Here is a 20523-nt window from a genome sequence, read left to right as displayed (position 1 = left end):
TTTGCCTATACTTCTAATACATACCTATCGACCGATAAATCAAAAATACACTTTTGCGAAGTTGCTACAAAATTGGTTCAGATTTAAATGTTTCCAATATTTTTTAGTCTACACATTTTGGTTAAGCTACACTTTTAGTTTACTCAATGTATGGTTTTAAGCTGCAATAAAAAACAACAACAATGCTTAAAGAACAAAACTAACAATAACAAGTATATGCGGCCGTAAGTTCGGCCAGGCCGAAGCTTATGTACCCTCCGCCATGGATTGCGTAGAAACTTCTTCTAAACACTGCCATCCACAATAGAATTACTTAAGATGCGGTCACGCTTGCCGATGGCAAGGTATCTTAAAACCTCCAACACCATCTTCTAAATTGTATGTAAGTCCATACGTGGTATATATTAAAACAAAAAAGACAAAATTTTCTACAGAAATAAAATGTTAACAAAATTTTCTATAGAAATAAAATTTTCACAAAATTTTCTATAGAAATAAAAATTTTGACAAAAATTTCTACAGAAATAAAATTTTAACAAAATTTTCTATAGAAATAAAATTTTGGTAGATTATTTTTGGCTCGAATGGCAACCATGATTATGAACCGATGTGGACCAATTTTTGTGTGATTGGAGATAGGCTATATATAACTATAGACCGATATGGACTAATTTTGGTATGGTTGTTAGCGGCCATATACTAACACCACGTTCCAAATTTGAACCGGATCGGATGCATTTTGCTCCTCCAAGAGGCTCCGGAGGTCCAATCTGGAGAACGTTTTATTTGGGGGGAACCGATGTGGACCAATTTTTGCACGGTTGTTAGAGAACATATACCAACACCATGTACCAAATTTCAGCCGGATCGGATGAAATTTGCTTCTCTTTGAGGCTCCGCAAGCCAAATCTGGGGATCGGTTTATATGGCGGCTATATATAATTAAGGACCGATGTGGATCAATTTTTGCATGGTTGTTAGAGACCATATAGCAACATCATGTACCAAATTTCAGCCAGATCGGATGAAATATGCTTCTGTTAGAGGGTCCACAAGCCAAATCTGGGGATCGGTTTATATGGGGGCTACATATAATTATTGACCGATGTGGACCAATTTTTGCATGGTTGTTAGAAACCATATAGCAACATCATGTACCAAATTTCAGCCGGATCGGATTAAATTTGCTTCTCTTTGAGGCTCCGCAAGCCAAATCTGGGGATCGGTTTATATGGGGGCTATATATAATTACGGACCGATTTCGACCAATTTTTGCATGGTTGTTAGAGACCATATACTAACACCATGTATCAAATTTCAGCCGGATCGGATGAAATATACTTCTGTTAGAGGCTCCACAAGCCAAATCTGAGGGTCCCTTTATATGGGGGCTATACGTAAACGAGGACCGATATGTCCCATTTTCAATACTATCCGACCTACATCAATAACAACTACTTGTGCCAAGTTTCAAGTCGATAGCTTGTTTCGTTCGGAAGTTAGCGTGATTTCAACAGACGGACGGACGGACATGCTTAGATCGACTCAGAATTTCACCACGACCCAGAATATATATACTTTGTGGGGACTTAGAGCAATATTTCGATGTGTTACGAACGGAATGACAAAGTTAATATACCCCCATCCTATGGTGGAGGGTATAACAAAACAAAAAGAATGGAAAAAGAAGAGGAAGCACGCTCAAAATAAACCCAGCCAACTGAATTCAAATCGATGATTTGACAGTGGCATAGGAAAAGAGATATGTTTGTTTTGAATTTATTTCGGCATAAGCCGGCTATCAATGTAAAGCCTTTTTCCGAGGGTTCAAGTATGGTTTATTGTTGGGTTTAATGAACTGCCTGAATTTATTCTGATAATTGGTTGATAGTTTTGCTGCAAGTAGAGGATGCTGATGAGGAATGTGGTAATTCCGAAACGTGAGTCCATCCAACCATCTTGCAGTCTATAGGGCTTTGCCCAAATAAATTTGACAAACATCGTTTTCCTCTCTTGGTTAAGCTACACTTGTAGTTTAGTCAATGTATGGTTTTAAACTGCAATAAAAAACAACAATAATTTTGTAGAACTCTAAAACATTTTGTCCAGATCGGGTCAAACTTAATCATATGTATATGGGAAATTAGACTATTATATATAGCACCCAACACATTGGACGGATTTGGTTTGCTATCGAAAATATGGATATACAAAGTGGTGCAGGGTATATATAATATAGCCCGACTTTAGACTTTCCTTACTTGTTTCCTATAACCTTTCTGCACGAATACAAAGCTACCGTGGCCTTTTTCGCTCTTTCATCAATATTAAGCTTAGGGGAATTTCAATACCCCCTAAGGAGTGGGCTTAACCGTGGAAATTTTGCGTTCCGCCGTGATAGAAAACTTGCTCGTGGGCTAAACATATCGCAAGAATGGACGCTACACATTTTGAAAAATTAGCTTGGATTAGAGCCATTGAAGTTCCAAAAAGTGCAAAGGCTCACTGATGTACAAAAAATATAGACTGGTAAGAGATAAGGAGTTGCTTCGTTTGCACGAAAGTGACAAGTTACCGAATTTGGTATTCTTTGATCGGGTTTACTTGCCAAGAAATCAGCAGAATCAACCGCCTAAGAATTAGGAAAACCAACTGCCATGGCAATGTCACACATCGGCTTAAACATTTTTTAGGACTCGCAACATCGATTTTTCCCAGACTGGTCCCTAAGGACTTGTCTCTGGGGACACTGGAAAGAGACCAATTCGTGTGCTAAAGGGTGAATTTACCCCGTCAATGACAAAGTGACTTGTCCTTTCCATACGTTTTGGCCAGAACTGGGACTGGTCCATACACACCAGGAACTAGTCCTATATCGGTCCTGAGATTAATCCGTTTTCCATAAGGTCGAATAACCTGAAACCTTCTTCATGCTCCATAGATAGATGACTTCATTAAAATTTTGGAAAGTGCTGCAGATCATTGGAAACTTTTATTTCAAAAAGAGCGAAAGATTCTTTGAAAACAAGTTACCTAAAGCCTAAAACATAAATGACGCTAACATTTTGAAGTTTAAATGTTGTCCTTCTTCTTCGAATTTACAACGACTCCCATGGCGTTGTAAAAACAATAAAAAATATTTCTCATTTTTATTGCCTTTCTAAACTCAAAGACTGTCACCTATAACACCTTCGTTTTCAACATTTGATTACATTTCTTACTTAAATGACTTTTTGATGGCAATTGTTTTTTAAATTCCATCACTTTTTAGATTACACCGTGTTAGGTTAGATGTTTTAACAGCCCATAAAAAAGAAGCGAACTACCCTTAACTTTATACGGCTCGAGCACACCCTATTCCTAAGCCCTGCTATTGGCAGTGTCTTATTGTTGTTTCCCAACTATTGACATTGTGAAATATTTGCTACATTTTCCATTTCAATTCATGGGGGAAATTGCTTTTGTCCCTAAACAAAAGGTGTTTTTTAATGGATTTCTTTCGAATGTTTTATGTTCTTTTTGCATCCACCCTAATCCCATTTTCATCTTTTTCGATTGCCGTGAGAAATGTGAATTGTCATGTCTTCAATGGTACTTCGTCTGTAAATAACTTTAAAGTTTTTATTAACCCAAAAACAGAATTCTCTTGTTTTAAGAGATACAAGAAAGTCATTTTTATGTGAATTTGACGTGGTATTGCAACATGTTTTGTTTTTGAGAATCGGGGAGTTATCAAATGTGACTGAATGTTGAAGAAATATTTGAGTGAAAATGTGACGTTTACTTTAACTTTGCGATAGTCGCAATTCTAAAAAAGTTTGATGCAGTGGCATACAGTCGATGTTGCAACGTACTTTTTGGCCAATAAAGACAGTAGATGCAACATGACATGAAGGGCATCTAAAGAATGTGCCAGAGATACACAAACACGCCATTCGCTGAATCGACTGCTGAAGTACCGGCCGAACTATAACTATAGAACTCTAACAACAGACATATACAGCCAATGCACAAATTTTCGATTTTTCCTTATTGCACTCAAAGAAAACAAAAAACAGTTGGAAAACGTGTATCGACAACGTTTTACTTTTGTCAGAATTTTTTGAATTTCTTCGAAAATTTTAATCTTTTATGACCAAAAAAATTTATTTACTACAAAATTTTTATTTTTTTTTTCAATAAAAAAAATATTTTTGAACCAACAACACAGTTTATTTCGTTTATATCAAGCACTGTTCTTTTCTGACTTTAAGTCTTTAATAAGAAACATTTTACAGTGTCATAGTATAAATTTAATATAGTAGTATATAATGTTGAACACCTTTTCGGAATCATCCGAACATATCTGGAAAATATGTAAAAACAAAAAAAAAAATTGTTGGTGTTCGGTCGAAGTAGGGCTAGCACCATGGTCATAAGCGTAGGAAGGCCTCTGGGGAGGGGGCTTAGATCCCCCCAGAATTTGAAAACCTATTTACGATTTTACATTTTTATAAAAATTAAACAAATATATACTCGTACAACGCACAAAGTTCCACGAAAGACATTCATGCACAATCGAATTACTTGGGTTTTGGGTCTAATATTTATGAAATAAAGCTCTGGTTGAACTTATGATTCAGTTGAATAAAAAATGTAATTGATATTAAAACTATTCTTTCATAAATTAATATCTTAATAATGCTAATATCTTAATAATGCAAAAAAGCGTCGCCAAAAAAGAAGTGAAAATGTTCTTTTTGGGTCTGAAAGTGGTACAAAATTGGCTGAGAAGCGATGAATGTAATATGAACTAGTCATAGAACGAATGTACACCGTTTCAATAGCCGTTGCAATGAATTTGCATCACTTCTTAAGGTGTGATCCGAATTCAGTGTTTTGAATGTGAATTAAAAATTTTGTGATATTTTCCCAAATAAATAATTTGTATACTTTTTATGATTTTTAATGCATTCTAACGCTTGTTTGAAACGTTTTTCCTCTAATATTTTCAAATATTATCGATTTTTCTATAATGGATTTAGCATTTTTGTAGCAAAATTTGAATAATTTGTACCATTTTATTTATTCTTACTCTTTTTTTAAACTATTTGAAAAAAAGAAAACAAAAAATTACGCATTAAAATATAAAAAAATGAAGTAAAAAAACTTCCTATGTAGTTAAAATAGTTAACTTCTTTGTGAGGACATTTTTGGGAGTGCTTTTAGTTGTGCCTTTAGAACAACTCCCAATTTTTTGCTGGGAAAATTGTGGAACTACCCTACGGGAAATGGATCAACCACAGAACTGGTACAGGACTAGTCCCTGGTGTGTATGGACCAGTCCGAGTTCTGGTCAAAACGTATGGAAGGGACCGTCCACTTTAACATGGGTTTGTCATTGACGGAGTAAACTTACATTTTAGGACGCGTCTTGGACTCATCATAAAGGACACGTCCTGGGACAATTTAGCAGGAGCAACCCATAAACAGGTCCTCAGGAACCAGTCTCGGACAAACTCTTAGAAATCTCTTTAAATTTGGGCTCCTAATCGAAGCCGAAATGAAAAAAAAAAAAACAAGTATATACAGCGCTAAGTTCGGCCGGGCCGAATCTTAAATACCCACCACCATGAACCAAATATTAGGGTTTCCTTTGAAATTTCAGGAGGGCTTGAGGACTTGAGGACACTTCCCGAAGATAAATTTAAAGATTTCACCTATGAGGACTATATCAGATTCTGGATTTATAAGAACCATTTTTGTTTGAGTTTTAGAGGAATCATTAACATCTCTTGTAAGTGTGCAAGAAAATTATAAAGTAACGTCTTGATTTGAAATCTTAAATCTGAAGAAGTAAAATCTGGAAATTTTACATTGAGTTTCAAGCAATTTTTATGATCAGTGCGCCTTCTACACCGTCAAGAAGTGAAGTCGGTCTATATGGAGGCATTATCAAATGGACCGATAAAAACTTAATCCGATACACGTTTTTGTGAGCCTAAAATATCAGAATATTTACAAATTCAGGCAAATCAGATAAAAACTACGGTTTCTAGAAACCCAATGAGTTAAATCGGGAGATCGTTCTTATGGGGGCTATACTAAAATATGGACCGATACTCACCGTTTTCGGCACACCTCTTTATGACCCGGAAATACCTCTAGATTTCCAATTTCAGGCAAATAGGATAAAAACTTCGGATTCTAGAAGCCCAAGAAGTAAAATCGGGAAATCGGTCTATATGGGGGGTATACCAAAATATGGACCGATACTCACCATTTTCGGCACACCTCTTATGGTCCTAAAATACCTCTAGATATCCAATTTCAGACAAATTGGATAGAAACTACGGTTTCTGTAAGCCCAAGACCCAAAATCGGGAGGTCGTTTTATATGGGGGCTATACCAAAACATGGACCGATACTCACAATTTTTGGCACACGTATTTGTGGTCCTACAATACCTCTAGATTTCCAATTTCAGGTAAATTGAATAACAACTGCGGTTCTATAAGCCAAAGAAGTAAAACCGGGAGATAGGTCTATATGGGGACTATACCAAAACATGGACCGATACTCACCATTTTTGGCACACCTCTTTATGGTCATAAAATACCTCTAGATTTCAAATTTCAAGCAAATTGGATAAAAACTACGATTTCTATAAGCCCAAGACCCCAAATCAGGAGGTCGGTTTATATGGGGACTATATAAAAACCTGGACCGATATAGCCCATCTTCGAACTTGACCTGCCTGCAGACAAAAGACGAGTTTGTGCAAAATTTCAGCACAATTGCTTCATTATTGAAGACTGTAGCGTGATTACAACAGAAAGACAGACAGACAGACGGACAACGTTATATCGTCTTAGAATTTCTCCCTGATAAAGAATATATACACTTTATATAGTCGGAAATCGATATTTCGATGTGTTACAAACGGAATGACAAAAAACCTGGTGGAAGTGAGAAAGATGCGAGGGAAAATGCAATTAGCCAGAAAGATTGTTAATCTTTACGATTTTTTTACATCCTAGAAAAGAGTAAACGTTTATCCCGAAAAGTATATATAAACTTCCTTAATACAAAAAGCAAATGTGTAACGAACATTGTCTAAAATTTCGTTTGGGAGGAAAGAATTATTTTGTTTCATGTGCCTTTTGGCACGAGTACAAGGCTACAGACTCCAAAGGGAGTTTCAATGCTACCTAAGAACAAGGCCGAATTCAGGGGGGGGGGGTGAGGAGAATCAAACCCCCCCCCCCCCCGAAATGAATGAATATTTTTATATAAATAAATATATATTTTTAGCTGCATAGAAAAATCTTATCGAAGATATTCAAGAAAAGCTGAGGTTTTATTTTGAAAAACGCTTACCTATAAAAATAGCACAAATCATAGAATACTAGTTGAAAAGCCCGTCAAACGACGGTCGAAAAAAACAAATTGTTTTTGTTCTCGCACCACAAATTTCATTTTTGGAAAATGCATTTCTGCTTTTTATGTGTGTTTGCGCAAAACCTGCGAAAAGAACCTGCATATTTCAGCGATGGAAGCAATAAAGAGATATTTCCAAACGGGCATATTCTTTTAAAAATTTTAGTCACTTTGCCAGTTACTCAGGGATGGAAAATACAATTTTTAAGAAAGTACAAAAAAGGTATTTTTTGAGCGGAAAGGTACTTTTTACTAAATTTCAACAAAAATTTCACTGGAAGATTATTGTCAAGAGACTGAATTTTAAAGAAAATAAAATTTTGACAAAATTTTCTATATAAATAAAATTTTGCAAAAATTTTCTATAGAAATAAAATTTTGCAAAAAAATTCTATAGAAAAAAAATTTGCAAAATTGTTTCTATAGAAATAAAATTTTGCAAAAATTTCCTATAAAAATAAAATTTTTACAAAATTTTCAATAGCAATAAAATTTTGACAAAATTTTCTATAAAAATAAAATTTTGCAAAAATTCTATATAGATTGTCAAGAGACTGAATTTTAAAGAAAATATAATTTTGACAAAATTTTCTATATAAATAAAATTTTGCAAAAATTTTCTATAGAAATAAAATTTTGCAAAAAAATTCTATAGAAAAAAAAATGTTGCAAAATTTTTTCTATAGAAATAAAATTTTGCAAAAATTTCCTATAGAAATAAAATTTTTACAAAATTTTCAATTGAAATAAAATTTTGACAAAATTTTCTATAAAAATAAAATTTTGCAAAAATTCTATATAGATTGTCAAGAGACTGAATTTTAAAGAAAATATAATTTTGACAAAATTTTCTATATAAATAAAATTTTGCAAAAATTGTCTATAGAAATAAAATTTTGCAAAAAAATTCTATAGAAAAAAAATTTTGCAAAATTTTTTCTACAGAAATAAAATTTTGCAAAAAATCCTATAGAAATAAAATTTTTACAAAATTTTCAATTGAAATAAAATTTTGACAAAATGTTCTATAAAAATAAAATTTTGCAAAAATTCTATATAGAAATAAAATTTTCTACCGAAATAAAAAATCGATAATATAGAATCGCATTCTTTTTATACCCTCCACCATAGGATGGGGGTATATTAACTTTGTCATTCCGTTTGTAACACATCGAAATATTGCTCTAAGACCCCGTAAAGTATATATATTCTGGGTCGTGGTGAAATTCTGAGTCGATCTGAGCATGTCCGTCCGTCCGTCTGTTGAAATCACGCTAACTTCCGACAGAAACAAACTATCGACTTGAAACTTGGCACAAGTAGTTGTTATTGATGTAGGTCGGACGGTATTGCAAATGGGCCATATCGGTCCACTTTTACGTATAGCCCCCATATAAACGGACCCCCAAATTTGGCTTGCGATTGCTCTAAAAGAAGCTGATCCGGCTGAAATTTGGTACATGGTATTGGTATATGTTCTCTAATGACCATGCAAAAATTGGTCCACATCGGTCCTTAATTATATATAGCCCCCATATAAACCGATCCCCCGATTTGGCTTGCGGAGCCTCTAAGAAACGAAACTTTCATCCGATCCGGCTGAAATTTGGTACATGGTGTTGGTATATGTTCTCTTATGACCATGCAAAAATTGGTCCATATCGGTCCATAATTATATATAGCCTCATATAAATCGATTCCCAGATTTGTCCTACGGAGCCTCTTGGAGGAGAAAAATTCATCCGATCCGGTTGAAATTTGGAACATGGTGTTAGAATGTCGTCTCTAACAAACACGCAAGAATTGGTCCATATCGGTCCATAAACGTGGTGTTAGTATAAGGCCGCTAATATCCATGCCAAAATTGGTCCATATCGGTCTATAGTTATATATAGCCGATCCCCAATCACACAAAAATTGGCCCATATCGGTTCATATTTATGGTTTGCCACTCGATACAAAAATAATCTACCAAAATTTTATTTTTATGGAAAACATTGTCAAAATGTTATTTCTATAGAAAATTTTGTAAAAATTTTATTTCTATAGAAAATTTTGTCAAAATTTTATTTCTATAGAAAATTTTGTCAAAATTTTATTTTTGTAGAAAATTTTGTAAAAATTTTTTTTATAGAAAATTTTGTCAAAATTTTATTTCTATAGAAAATGTTTTCCAAATTTTATTTCTATCGAAATTTTTTCCCAATTTTACTTCTATAGAAAATGTCAAAATTTTATTTTGTCAAAATTTTATTTCATTAATTTTATTTCATTATTTTATTAATATATACTACGTATGGACTACCTTGGAATTTTGAAGACGGTGTTAGGAAGTTTTAAGATACTTTGCCATCGGCAAGTGTTACCGCAACCCAAGAAATTCGATTGTGGATGACAGTCTTCAGTAAAAGTTTCTACGCAATCCATGGTGGAGGGTACATAAGCTTCGGCCTGGCCGAACTTACGGCCGTATATACTTGTTTCGACTAAAACTTTCTTGAAGTTCAATAAAATCCTGTTTTTGACTATGTCTTTTACAAAATCGAGATTTTCTTCCCACATGAACATGTCTGTTTTGCCATAGTTGTAAAAGACTATTAGCAAATAAGGTTGATAAAGACTTTCTCAAAATATTAAAATATTTTGTCAAAGCTATTGTACCATAAATCTGATATCGACTCAAAAATGTCTACACAAAAGGTACTAAATCATTCGCGGGGGTACTACGGTACTGACCGGGGTGAAAAAGGTTTGAAAAAAGTACTATAGTACTGCATTTTCCATCCCTGCATTTACTACGTGCTCATCCGAACGTTAATTTTCAACAAAGAAGAGATTAAAGACGTATCTTAGAAATTCGACTAGCGAGAGCAGACTCAAAGGATTGGCATTAATGTCGGTTCATCGCCGAATAAATGTGCCGACTGAAGAAGTCATTGATTTATTTGCTGCCCTAAAAGCCCGTCGGCTCAATTTAATATTATAAAAATATTGTATATATACCTATGCATAAATCAAATTTTCTACACATGAGATTATATGAATATTTTTTTTTTAAAGTTGAAACCAACCAATTCAAGCGATATAGTGTGATTGCTTTATATTTGGCTGGAAATCCAAATTTGGCTGTCGTTAGAGCAGCTCGTTAACGTGATACTGGCAAAATGCTGTGAAATGTGAAAGCCAGAATTGATGGAAATCCACTCAGCAGTGGTAGAAAACTTGCTCGAACCGTGAGAACGGAAAATAAGATTGGGCTAAAGCCATTGAAGTCTTAAAAACTGCAAGAGCTCACCGATGCACATAAAAGAGTCAAGAATGGATAGAGCCAAGCAGAAGACATTCCAAATTGAGCAGAAACACAATGATTGGTTTTACTTGCCAAAAAAGTCAGTTGCAAATTTACACGTTCAATTGGCGACCAGAATTGAAGCGCCGCCGTAACGGCCGACTCTCTTCGCTCATATTCATCGACCGTGGAGTCAAACTAAATGTAGAATATTATCGAGTCGACCACAGCATGAATCAACTAAGAATGACTTTAAAAGAAGGTTCTTCGCTTCATATCTACCGCGTAATGGCCAGCAAAATCTCCGAATCTAAATCTATTGGAGCAAAGATGCCCATCATATCATGGCGTTTCGTCGGGAAGTTATTTTCGCTCTACAGACTTACTTTCGACCTGTTTGTCGGCTGTTTGAAAGCTATAATTCGTCCCAACGGTAGCCAAATGGAACAAATCCAAACTGATTTCGATTAACTCAACAACAGTGCATCGATGAATTTAATTCAATTTTTTTTGGCGATGAAGCTCCGTCAAGGACCAGTGACAAATTTTGCGAAGGTCGTCCAAAATCAGTTGTTGTTCGGGAACCATTGATGGATGCGTCAATTGAAATTGTGAGATTGAGACAACTTAGGCTTTAGTGGGCATACATTCAATATTGCATGAATATGTGACTGTCAAAACATTTGTTCGCGTTGGATATCAGATGTTGTCAGATTGGGGGATTTTCCCCCAAACAGGAGATTTTTTCTCGTAGTTGGGGATATTTTTTCTCTTTGAGGATCTGGGGATTTGGCTGGGGATAACTTCGTGAGTTGAGGATTTTTCTGGGGATATTTCCACCTTCAATCACATAGTATTAAATTTGATGTAGGAAGTGTCAAAGCGAAGTAATGGATTTCACTACGCAAAAACTGGCATCTTAAATCACTCGAACTATTTTTCAGACAGCAAAAATATGAATGAGTTCAGAAACAAATTGAGAAATGTTGTTGTTGTAACGGTTTGTTATGTGATTTCATTCATTTTTGTTTTACGCTTTGGTACATCAACTTGTATCCAGATCAAGGAACTCTGCGACAAAGATGGGATGTTATGTTTAGCTGGGCAAGCGAAAAGGTGACGAGTGTCATGTGGTCCTTGGTTTACAGATAGAACACATGACAGCTAGACTGCTGTCAATCCTTGATAGGTAGGAATTGAAGCGGCTACACTTTCCCGATATGCCGCAGGGAGGTCTTTTTTCTCCCGTGATATGGGCGGTGGTCGAGCTCCAAGAACAGAATTAACTTTGTAGCTTCTCATCGCTTCACTACACTTATGAGGCCTGTTCACTCCTGTTTGGTATGCTGTCTTATTTAGAAGCACTTTTTTGTAACGCTGGATCTCGTGCTCCAGAAGATGAAGATCAACCCTTTCAATCTTGCACATGCCTGATCTGGGGCGAAAACTTCCCTGGTTTGCCGCTGGGGGTCTTTTTCCTCCCGTGCTATGGACGATGGTCGAGCTCCGAGAACAGGATTAACCTTATGGCTTCACACCACTTCACCTACAGCATCCTCATGAATCCTATTCAGATCTGTCTGGTATGCTGCCTGATCTAACTCTGCATCTCGCGCTATAGAAGGTTAAGATCAATTCTTTCATTCATTGGGCGGGGGTTGCCTATTCACAAGATGGTGATTTGGCTACCAGGATAGCAACCCAGGAAATTCTGCTTTGACAACATATAATTGTGTCTACGTACAGGGATGAACTCTGTCTCCACATAAAGGTGATCCATGGAGACAGCGGAGACATCCTGTCGCAGATCTACGGCAGCGGGCAGACATGTCGTCTGTATGTAATTCCACATTTTTTGAGGTGTCCACACTAGCGCTGTATTGTTTACCATGGACCGCCCAAATGCCTTATATGTAGTCAACCAGGATTCTTTGACCGCACACCAAGTGTTGCCAGAAGGCGATTTGTGGACCTTGGTTCTACCGCGGAGCTTATTACAAATTGCAGTGTCATGGACAGATTACTGGAAAAGGCCGTCGAATGTGACACCAAATTTATAGTCAGAATTGTATCGCCATCGAATCTGATATAGAACTACCCGCGTACTTCTGCCCTCCATGTGGTAAATAGTGTGGCTGAAGATTTGGTGGCAGATGTCCTTAAATATCTAGCAGTGAAATAACTGTGAAATAACTCAGCAAGGTCGACGTTTAATCGATCGCTATTGTCATCAACAATGGGTCCGGATGCTATGATTGTACAATGGCTCGCATATGATATAATCTCGACGCCGTCATGAGTGGGTGGAATAGGGGTAGGTAGAGAAGGAACAGTGTCGAAAATATGAGTCACCTTGGGGAATCCCTGTTTCAGCCTACGGGGCCTTGACTTTTTAGCTCTAAATTCCACATTCGACTGGCGCCCGCGCAGATAAGTTAGAAAATAATGCTTGGTTCCTGCCGGTAGGGACGTATTTTTGATGTTCTCGAAGAGTCTGGTGTGGCTGACCGTATCCAATGCCTTCGATAAATTCAAATTCTTATACAAAATTGGAGCAATGTCATGGATGTGAATAGAATCTGTAACTTGGTATATGGTAACTGCAACGGAGGTCAATGCCAAAAATACGACTTATGTCTACCCCTGTCGGTTGAAAAACTTTACGTACAACTTTGAATTACCCGCCGCCAAGCCAATGGTGAGTACTCAAGTTGAGTACTTTCACCAAACCACTGAGCTGCCGCCTTAGAGTACCGTGTAGAAAGTACATTAATCGATTTCAGTTGTCATAAAGCAGATTAGTCAATAATTCGAGGAACAAATCTGCCAGTGTTCAATGACTAACTTAGAGGTAGCAGTAAGAACTCTGATGTTCAATGTGTCCAATTCAAACAGTTTCTAGTATCAGTCATATCAAAAAGAAATTCCTATTTTTCCTTTTTTCGAACTTACCATTGCATAGATTTAAATTCTTAAGCCCATATCACCTATTCTTCACTTCATTTATTCTCTTTTTCTAGAGATATCCGTACATTTACATATAACCTTCAATGTGCCTTGAGCCATGATTTGCCCCCCTTATCTGACAATAATTTCCCAATTCATTACACTCGATTCCACTTCACTTTGTTGTCTCACTGGTTACTGGGTGAAGGAGATTTGTTAAGAGTCTATCTCGATAGACGTAAGCCGATTGTTGCTTCTCATCTACTTGTAGTTCTTCGTCACTTTTCGAATTGCTTCTTGCCACAAGGAGCTTGGTTGTGACAAACATGGCCATTACTTGCTAGGTACTTACCCTTGCAGGGACAGAATCCTTTACATGCGACCCTTATGGATGTTGCATGTATGCAATTGTGATAATCCAATCTGCATAACGATGAGTACGTTCTATTGTCATTGCCACAAAGGAATGTGGGTTTTACAACGGGACATGGCTTGCAGTTGCTATAGAGCCGACATCCATGTATGGTGGAGCGTGAAAGATTATATTGTTGTATGGGAAGGAGATGAGTCCAGTGAGTGAGGAATATTGTTACACAATGCACACAAAGTTGTTGCATATACCATAAGAATTTTATTTTAAATTGTGTTATTGTTGTTGTTGGTTTTGTGGAGAGCGGGATACGTGGAAAAGAACATGGAAGAGAACAAAAAAAAGATGGTAAATTTAATTAGTTTTCTATGTAAATTTTTTCAATTGTAATGCAATTTTTTCGAAAGATGGTGTTTGCTGTCATCACCATCGTATTAGGTGTAAGCAATTCTGTTTTGTATTTGTGAAATTCCCTTAGAGTTACAGAAATGCTAATTCAAAGAGAGACGACATAATTGCTTATTTACTTAATATGACACAAAAAAAAATCTGATTTAATCACGAAATTAATTGATCCAATTAATTGTGTTTTAATTGAAATGTCTTCAATCGCGAAAATGATAGTATCAATCACAATTTTAATTGGACATAAAAAATATTAGATTAAAAAATTAATTGAATTGATTTCAACATTTCAATTAATTTTTTAATCGAATCAATTGAAACAAGTAAGTAAAGTCTAAAGTCGGGCGGGGCCGACTTTATTATACCCTTCACCCCTATGTAGGCCAAAATTTGTGTTACCATCTCAACTACTTCACATTTGCTGGAAGCTATATAGAGGAGGCAATTTTTTACTTATACAAAATCTCTAGAATCAAAATTTAAATCGGCTAACGCCATCCAGTTAATTCTAGGAAACTTCCATTGAAAATGGGTCTAAAATGTGTAACAGTCTACCATATTTCCCCAACTCTGGTGTACGTATATATGGGAGCTATATATAATCTGAACCGATTTTGACTAAATTTGACATGTATAGTTAGAATAATAATTCATCCGATCCGGCTGAATTTTGGTACATGATGTTAGTATATGATCTCTAATGACCATGAAAAAATTGGTCCACATCGGTTCATAATTATATATAGCCCCCATATAAACCGATCCCCCGATTTGGTTTGCGGAGCCGCTAAGAGAGACAAATTTCATCCGATCCTGCTGAAATTTGGTACATGGTGTTAGTATATGGTCTCTAACAACCATGCAAAAATTGGTCCACATGGGTCCATGATTACATATAGCCCCCATATAAACCGATCCCCCCATTTGGCTTGCGGAGCCTCTAAGAGAAGCAAATTTCATCCGATCCGGTTGGCATTTGGTACATGGTGTAAGTATATACTCTCTAACCATATATAGCCCTCATATAAACCGATACCCCAAATTGGCTTGCGGAGCATCTAAGAGAAGCAAATTTCATCCGATCCGGCTGAAATTTGGTACATGATGTAAGTATATGGTCTCTAATGACCATGCAAAAATTGGTCCACATCGGTCCATAATTATATCTAGCACCCGTATAAACCGATCCCCCGATTTGGTTTGCGGAGCCGCTAAGAGAGACAAATTTCATCCGATCCTGCTGAAATTGCTTACAAGGTGTTAGTATATGGTCTCTAACAACCATGCAAAAATTGGTCCACATCGGTCCATAATTATATCTAGCCCCCATATAAACGGAGCCGCTAAGAGAAGCAAATTTCATCCGATCCGGTTGACATGTGGTACATGGTTTAAGTATATGGTCTCTAACCCATGCAAAAATTGGTCCACATCGGTCCATAATTATACATAGCCCCAATGTAAACCGATCACCAGATTTGACCTCCGGAGCCTCTTGGAAGACCAAAATTCATCTGATTCAGTTGAAATTTGGTACATGGTGTTAATATATGGCCTCAAACACCCATGCAAAAATTGGTTGAAATCGGTGCATAATATATATAGCCCCCATATAAACCGATCCCCAGATTTGACCTCCTGAGCACCTTGGAAGAGCAAAATTCTTCCCATTCGGTTGAAATTTGGTACGTGATCTTAATATAGGGTATCCAACAACCATGCAAGAATTGGTTCCTATCAGTCCATAATAATATATAACTCCCATATAAACCGATCCTCAGATTTGACCTCCGGTGCCTTTTGGAGAAGCAAAATTCATCCAATCTGGTTGAAATTTGGTACGTGGTGGTAGTATATGATACTTAACAACCATGTGAGTTGAAATTTGTGGATGACAGTCTTTCATAGAAGTTTCTATGCAATTTTTTTAATTTAAAAATTTTCGATGATTGACATTGATTTAATGTTTCTAGTTTGATGAACAAGTTAATTGTATCAATTAATTTTTAAATTAAAAAAGTTTTCAGCTTCAATAAACTTTTTAATGGGAAATATTTCGGTGATATGGATATATTATTTTATTTATTTATTTATTCATTATTAAGTTACAATTGAAATTGATAACTTAAATGGCTTAATGGCTATGACAACTAAGGTCTTAAGCTCACAAGGTGTATTTATTACATTTATACTTTGTAATTATGGATAATTCTTTGTTTTATAGATAATGATACAATGATGTGTCTTTCAAAAATTTTAAGATTTTAGTTATGTTGTTAAATTTAGGAATTGAAATTAATTCGAGTGGATCGCAATTGTGAACAATTGTGTTTCTAATGGTATCAAATTTAGGGCAATAACATAAAAGATGTTCCAATAGCAATGAATACGGTATATCACACTCGCATATCTGGATCTCTTCGAGCTTTATCAAGTGGCCATGAGTCAATCTGGTGTGTCCTAGTCTAATCCTGATCAATTTCATACAATCTGTTCTTGCTATTATCTGTGATGGTTCCTTAAACAAGTTAAGTATAGAATTTCTATTAACATTTATACGTTTGTACCATTGAGAAGTTTGGTAATATGTGGTGTCTCTCTTAGTAAAAATATCTGTAATACCTTTTGATGTATCTTTAATATTGAGATTATATCTATAAAATAGAGGTGATCTTAAAGTGTCTTTAGCGGTATAATCTGCAAACTCGTTGCCGATAATACCGCAATGTCCAGGTATCCAGATTAGCGAAATTCTAGGATAATAATGTGTTAAGTAGTTCCGGATAGTTCTAGAATAAATATTGTTGTTGTTTATATTCAGTATAGTGTGGATTGCCGATAGAGAATCAGAACATATAACATATCGTCTTCTCCTGGAAGTTGTAAATTTTATTGCCTCATATATAGCTATCAGCTCAGCTGACAGTATTGAACAATATCCTTGGATTAAGGCCTTTACCATAATTTTATCTTCAGTAGTTACACTGAAACCTACGAGATCTTGTGAAAGCAAAGATCCGTCGGTGTAAATGAAAGTATGTTGCTGAAACTTCTCCTGGATATTCTTGAACATCACCCTGAACAGAATGGGGTTTAGATTGCACTTGTTACCGACATTGAGACTAGTATTGATGCAGTCCTGTTTAAATGTCCAAGGAGGGTAGCTTTTTAGTTTCGACTATGTCCAGCATCTTATGTAGGATAGATTTAGTCCTAGGTGGTCTTTTCCTTTTTCTTATTCTCCCGACTTCTTTGTTCAGAGGATGGCCGAAATCTTTCGTTATTCTTATTGCCAATTTGGCAGCCGTAATTTTAAGGTGGGTTTCGATTGGCAAAATTTTGGATTCAGCCAGCATATTCTTAATTGGGGTCGTTCTGAATGCTCCCAATATGCATCTAATTGCATTATTAAGGATATATGGATATAAGTGGATACCCATGGTATAGAGGTTTACTGTATTACAAATTTTCAGATTTATTGAATTTTGGTCAAAATTAGTCTGGATGATCATAATACATCCTTTGGTGCAACAAGGCGAGCCAGATATTCAGCAATATCAATAAATATTTATTTATGATTTTATAATGCCATTTTTAAGATCTATCCCTTTTGATTTTGTTCCATTAAATTCGTCCTTAAAATGAATTTGTTCTCTATTTGTCTGTTTATTTTTTATGTTCACATTGTATGCGTGTTTGCTTTTTTTTTTGCTCTGAGGCTTGCTCAATGTTCTGTAAAAAAATCTGTGTTATCTGTTTTTGATTGTTTATGGCCAAGGTCTTATAAATCTGAAAATCATTTGAAATTTATGTGAATTACTTTTTATCATCATAATCGTTGTGATAGTCATTATGAGCATTGCTTGCTGAGTTATGTTGGCTGATGTTCATTCGGTTGGGTGTAATTGATTCTAGTGTAATTAAATCTGTGTTGTGCTTAAACTCATTCATGCATTACGAATTACCCACAATCATCCATCTCTCACAGAAACGCAATAATCTCAGCTTGTTTCCCAAGTGGAATTTGTTCAGATTTATGTGTTCTTTCGATGCATTAGTTAACTACCTTAAGAGCTAATGGTATGTTAATTTTTTCGTTTCAACAAAGCACTTATGTTATAAAGGGTGATTTTATAGCTATTATTTTTTTGACAAGACTGGTTTAAATAGCTGACGCACGTTTCGTTAGGTCTATAATTTAACCAAGAATCGTCTTGCAAACGAAAGACGTTTGCAAATTATTGAATATTGAATTATCAAAATGCATGCTCTGGACATTGAACCATCAACATGCTTATGTTACGTAGAGTGCGAACTGAAGAAAATATCGAGGCGGTATAGGTTAGTGTTAACTATGGCCATCAATCATCGTCGCCACTCGAAGCAATTGGGCCTCTGTTACTCGACAACGAGGAAAATTGTTTATTGAAAAATTATGTGCATCGACACAGCTCATTTTTGGCTCAATAGGCACGTAAATATAAATAAATAATTGTCAATTTGGCACACAGAGAACAATTTCGTTGGAAATCGGTTCTGATAATGAAAATTCTACATTTAGAATTATATATTAGTTGCGTCAATCTATTTCCTTTAATGAAATAATTTTTTTCATGCTTACTATCATTTGGCAATCATTTCAAAAGAATTTCGTTTGTGATACAAGACAAATGGTTGAAGCAAGAAAATCTATATATTTTTAAGTATTTGTTTTGTATTCTGTTGGCACGACCACGGTAGAAGGTAGAAATCCGATGCAATTTGTTTATACTATCAATTCTTCAGCAGTTGAAGAAGTAGTTTCATACAAAGATTTAGGCCTTGTTTTTGATAGTAAGTTTTCCTTTGATAATCATATTAATACTTTTATCCCTAAGGCTCACTCCTTGCTTTTATAAAAAGACATTGCAAGGACTTTTCGGATCCTTACACTGTGAAGGCTGTTTACACTTCTATATTGCGAGCGAAGCTCGAATATGCATCAATTATTTGGAGTCCTTATTGTAAAACTCACATTGAGAGAATTGAACGAGTGCAGAAAAGATTTATAAAATTTGCTCTTTCAAGCATACATTTTGAAACCCCTCAACCCGAATATATTTCTAAATGTAGACTTATATCACTAAAGTCTCTTGAAAATAGAAGAAAGTTTGCTTCACAATTAATTCTCTACAAACTATGTAATGATTTTATTGATTGTCCGGATTTACTTAACTTATTACCATTTTATGCACCTTGCCGTCACCTACGACATTATACACCATTTTATGTATCTCTTCATAGATCAAATTATGCCAACTTTGAGCCAATTACTAGGGCTTTAAAAGAATTTAACAGAATTTTTAATTCTAATATAGACTTGTTTGGACCTTTAAATAATTGTGTAACTATGTTAGATATTATATATTTTTAAGCAAATATTATATTGATATAGTCAACTTTGAAGTACTTTTGTTTATATAAATAATATGCCTTGTAAATTAATTGCTCAGTCTGTAAGGAACTTTATTTTTCCATTGACTTATATAAATAAATAAACTTTAAATAAATCTCGTAACTGACATTTAGTAATCAGAACTGACAATCAGTATTCACAACCGAATCCTATTTGAAAAATTTTTAAATGTCACTTACATTTTTATACCCATCACCATAGAATGGTGACAGGGGTATAATAAGTTTGTCATTCCGTGTTACACAATTACGAAATATCGATTTCCGACTATATAAAGTGTATTCTTGATCAGGAAGAAATTCTAAGACGATATAAGCATGTCCGTCCGTCTGTCTGTCTGTTGTAATCACGCAGCAGCCTTCAATAATGGCGCTATCGTCCTGAAATTTGGCACATATTGGTTTTTTGTTTGCAGGCAGGTCAAGTTCGAAGATGGGCTATATCGGTCCAAGTGTTGATGTAGTCCCCACATAAACCGACATCCCGATTTGGGGTCTTGGGCTTATAAAAAGCGTAGTTTTCATCCAATTTGCATGAAATTGAAAATCTAGAGGTACTTGTGGACCATAAAAAGGTGCCCATCGGTCCATGTCTTGGTATTGCCCCCATATAGACCGGTTCCGATTTTGCTTCTTGGGC

General features: G+C 35.5%; 1 protein-coding gene across 4 annotated transcripts in view; it reads right to left on the bottom strand.

Annotated features, from left to right (window-relative positions):
• Positions 1–20523, bottom strand: part of Cow (Proteoglycan Cow) — a 503428-nt gene that overhangs the window by 68101 nt on the left and 414804 nt on the right. For all 4 annotated transcript variants that reach the window (XM_075291879.1, XM_075291882.1, XM_075291881.1 and 1 more), the window contains one exon: positions 14007–14155. In XM_075291879.1, the coding sequence (XP_075147994.1) occupies positions 14007–14155 (149 nt within the window). The remainder of the gene's footprint in view (positions 1–14006; positions 14156–20523) is intronic.

Source organism: Haematobia irritans, chromosome 1 (assembly GCF_050003625.1).
Source record: "Haematobia irritans isolate KBUSLIRL chromosome 1, ASM5000362v1, whole genome shotgun sequence".
In the NCBI taxonomy this organism is placed as follows: domain Eukaryota; kingdom Metazoa; phylum Arthropoda; class Insecta; order Diptera; family Muscidae; genus Haematobia; species Haematobia irritans.
Note: the sequence above shows the minus strand (reverse complement) of the source record. Positions and strands in the feature narration are given on the sequence as shown.